Genomic DNA, 2,402 nt, shown 5'->3' with positions numbered 1-2,402 from the left:
CGGCGCCGGCCGGGCGGTTGGTTGGGCGTGTTAATCGAGGCCTTTGCTTGTTTGTTTTGGGTACGGGTGACCCTTAAATAACTTACGTGAAGCTTTCGGCAGTGGGCTGGCTTTAAAAATATATTAAAAAAAATATATATATATAAAATAATTAAAAAAGGGTGTTCCGCGAAGCCGGTAATTGAAAACAAGCGCCTGTCTTGGATGTTAGCGTTGCAGTACTGCAGAATTACGGCAGAAGTATTGCCTTGTGGAAGGATTGCAGGGAAAAACCTAGAAGTTAAAGTCGAGGGAGCGTCCAGGGGGATGGGAGTTAATTGATCAGCTGCCCGGATAACCCCGATGTCTTCCTCGCCTCCTTCCGCCATCTCTGCCGTCTCCCCCTCCCCGCCGTGTTGCTTCTCCTCCGGTGATGGAGGCATCCCTCCCTGCCTCCCGTGACCTCCCCGCGGCCGCCTGGCAAGGTGAAAGAGGTATTTTGGCAACGCCGAGCCTCTCGTCAGGGCAAGACCAGAACCCGTCCGGCTGCATTTCCTCCGCGCATCCCGTCAGGTTTCCTCCCTTGGGTTGGAGCCGAGCCACCGGCTGGGCGGTTCCCGGCTCCGTGACGCATCGTCTTGTGAGCCGCGCTTGCTGGCCAAGGGTCCGTAGGTGGCTTGGGCTGAGGCCGAGCAATTCGTAACACCGGTGGCACAGATGAAATGGGGATGGTTTTGACCCGTGGCTTCGTTTCTCCCCTCCCTCTTCTGCAGGTGATTGAGGACTTCTACAACCGTACCTGGCTGTACCGATACGAGGAGCCCATCAGCCCTGCCACCCTCACCACGCTCTGGTCCCTCTCCGTTGCCATCTTCTCCGTCGGAGGCATGATCGGATCCTTCTCTGTGGGGCTCTTTGTCAATCGCTTCGGACGGTGAGCACCGAGCGTGGTGGACCCGTGGTGGACCTCAACGGGGTGGAGGGGAGTGTGCAGCCTCACCCCACCCCGGCATCCCAGGGGGGTGGCTCTGGGCACCTTCCTCCTGCCAAGAGCTGATGTTTGGGTTCTCCTGACACCCCTTCAGCCTCTCTGACCCCCGTGGTCCTCACCTCCCTCCTCCCTTCCCTCCCCAGGCGCAACTCCATGCTGGTGTCCAATGTTCTTGCCTTCGTGTCCGCTGTCCTCATGGGTTTCTCCAAGATGGCTTTCTCCTTCGAGATGCTCATCCTTGGCCGCTTCATCATTGGCCTCTACTCCGGCCTCACCACCGGTTTTGTGCCCATGTACGTTGGCGAGGTGTCACCCACCGCGCTGCGGGGCGCGTTGGGGACCTTCCACCAGCTTGGCATCGTCTTGGGCATCCTTATCGCGCAGGTAAGTGCCGGAGAACCGGATGGGTTCCCCATCTTTGATGCTGATGCTCATCAGGGTCTGCAGGGGATGGTTTAGTGCAGCAGCGCGGAGCGTTGCCCGTGCTGTGGATCTGCGTGGTCCTTCAGAAGGAGACGGGGCTGGAGGGATGGACCTGGAGCTCAGCAGGAGCAGGGGTGCCGTGAGATCTTAAGGTCTGGGATGGGCAGCATCACGATATGGAAGTCTGTTGGCCACCTGGAAGCAACGCAGCTGTCCGTGCCCCTCTGATGGGTGTCCAAGCCTGTCACGCACCCATGAGCAGCAGAGTTGGGCCCAACTTAAGCTGGGAAAGGGTGGCTCAACCCCTCTCGTCCTCAGGTGTTCGGTTTGGACTTGATCATGGGAAACGACTCACTCTGGCCGCTGCTCCTGGGGTTCATCTTCGTCCCCGCCCTGCTGCAGTGCGTCATCCTGCCCTTCGCCCCCGAGAGCCCCCGCTTCCTCCTCATCAACCGCAACGAGGAGAACAAAGCCAAGAGTGGTGAGTGACCCCCCGCCCCGGCCCCGGCCCCGAGCTCTTCCCACCATGCAGGAGGGTCCTCAGCTGCTCCTGACTCCACCTCTTAGTCCTCAAGAAGCTGCGGGGCACGACGGACGTCAGCAGTGACCTCCAGGAGATGAAGGAGGAGAGCCGGCAAATGATGAGGGAGAAGAAGGTGACCATAATGGAGCTCTTCCGGTCCCCCATGTATCGCCAGCCCATCCTCATCGCGATCGTCCTGCAGCTGTCCCAGCAGCTCTCGGGGATCAACGCGGTGAGTTTTGGGGGGGACCTGGGTGCCGTGGGCTCAGCTTGTTTCACCCAGAACTTGGGTTGTGTTGGGTCCAGGTCAGCATCACGTGGTGGGTTGACGCCAGGCCTGACATCCCTGCCCTTTGTAGGTCTTCTACTACTCCACCAGCATCTTCGAGAAGGCAGACGTGGAGCAGCCCGTCTACGCCACCATCGGCTCCGGTGTGGTGAATACGGCTTTCACAGTCGTTTCGGGGAGTTTTTGGCCACTGAGGT

General features: G+C 59.3%; 1 protein-coding gene across 1 annotated transcript in view; it reads left to right on the top strand.

Moving 5' to 3' along the window:
* Positions 1–752: 752 nt before the first annotated feature.
* Positions 753–2,402, top strand: part of SLC2A1 (solute carrier family 2 (facilitated glucose transporter), member 1) — a gene marked incomplete at its 5' end in the record, with an annotated part of 3,474 nt that continues 1,824 nt past the window's right edge. The window contains 5 exons of the mRNA XM_009335246.1: positions 753–913; positions 1,114–1,354; positions 1,712–1,874; positions 1,961–2,148; positions 2,276–2,374. Of these exons, the coding sequence (XP_009333521.1) occupies positions 753–913; positions 1,114–1,354; positions 1,712–1,874; positions 1,961–2,148; positions 2,276–2,374 (852 nt within the window). The remainder of the gene's footprint in view (positions 914–1,113; positions 1,355–1,711; positions 1,875–1,960; positions 2,149–2,275; positions 2,375–2,402) is intronic.

The sequence above is a fragment of the Pygoscelis adeliae genome, unplaced genomic scaffold (assembly GCF_000699105.1).
Source record: "Pygoscelis adeliae isolate BGI_AS28 unplaced genomic scaffold, ASM69910v1 Scaffold542, whole genome shotgun sequence".
NCBI classification, from domain to species: Eukaryota; Metazoa; Chordata; class Aves; order Sphenisciformes; family Spheniscidae; genus Pygoscelis; species Pygoscelis adeliae.
Note: the sequence above shows the minus strand (reverse complement) of the source record. Positions and strands in the feature narration are given on the sequence as shown.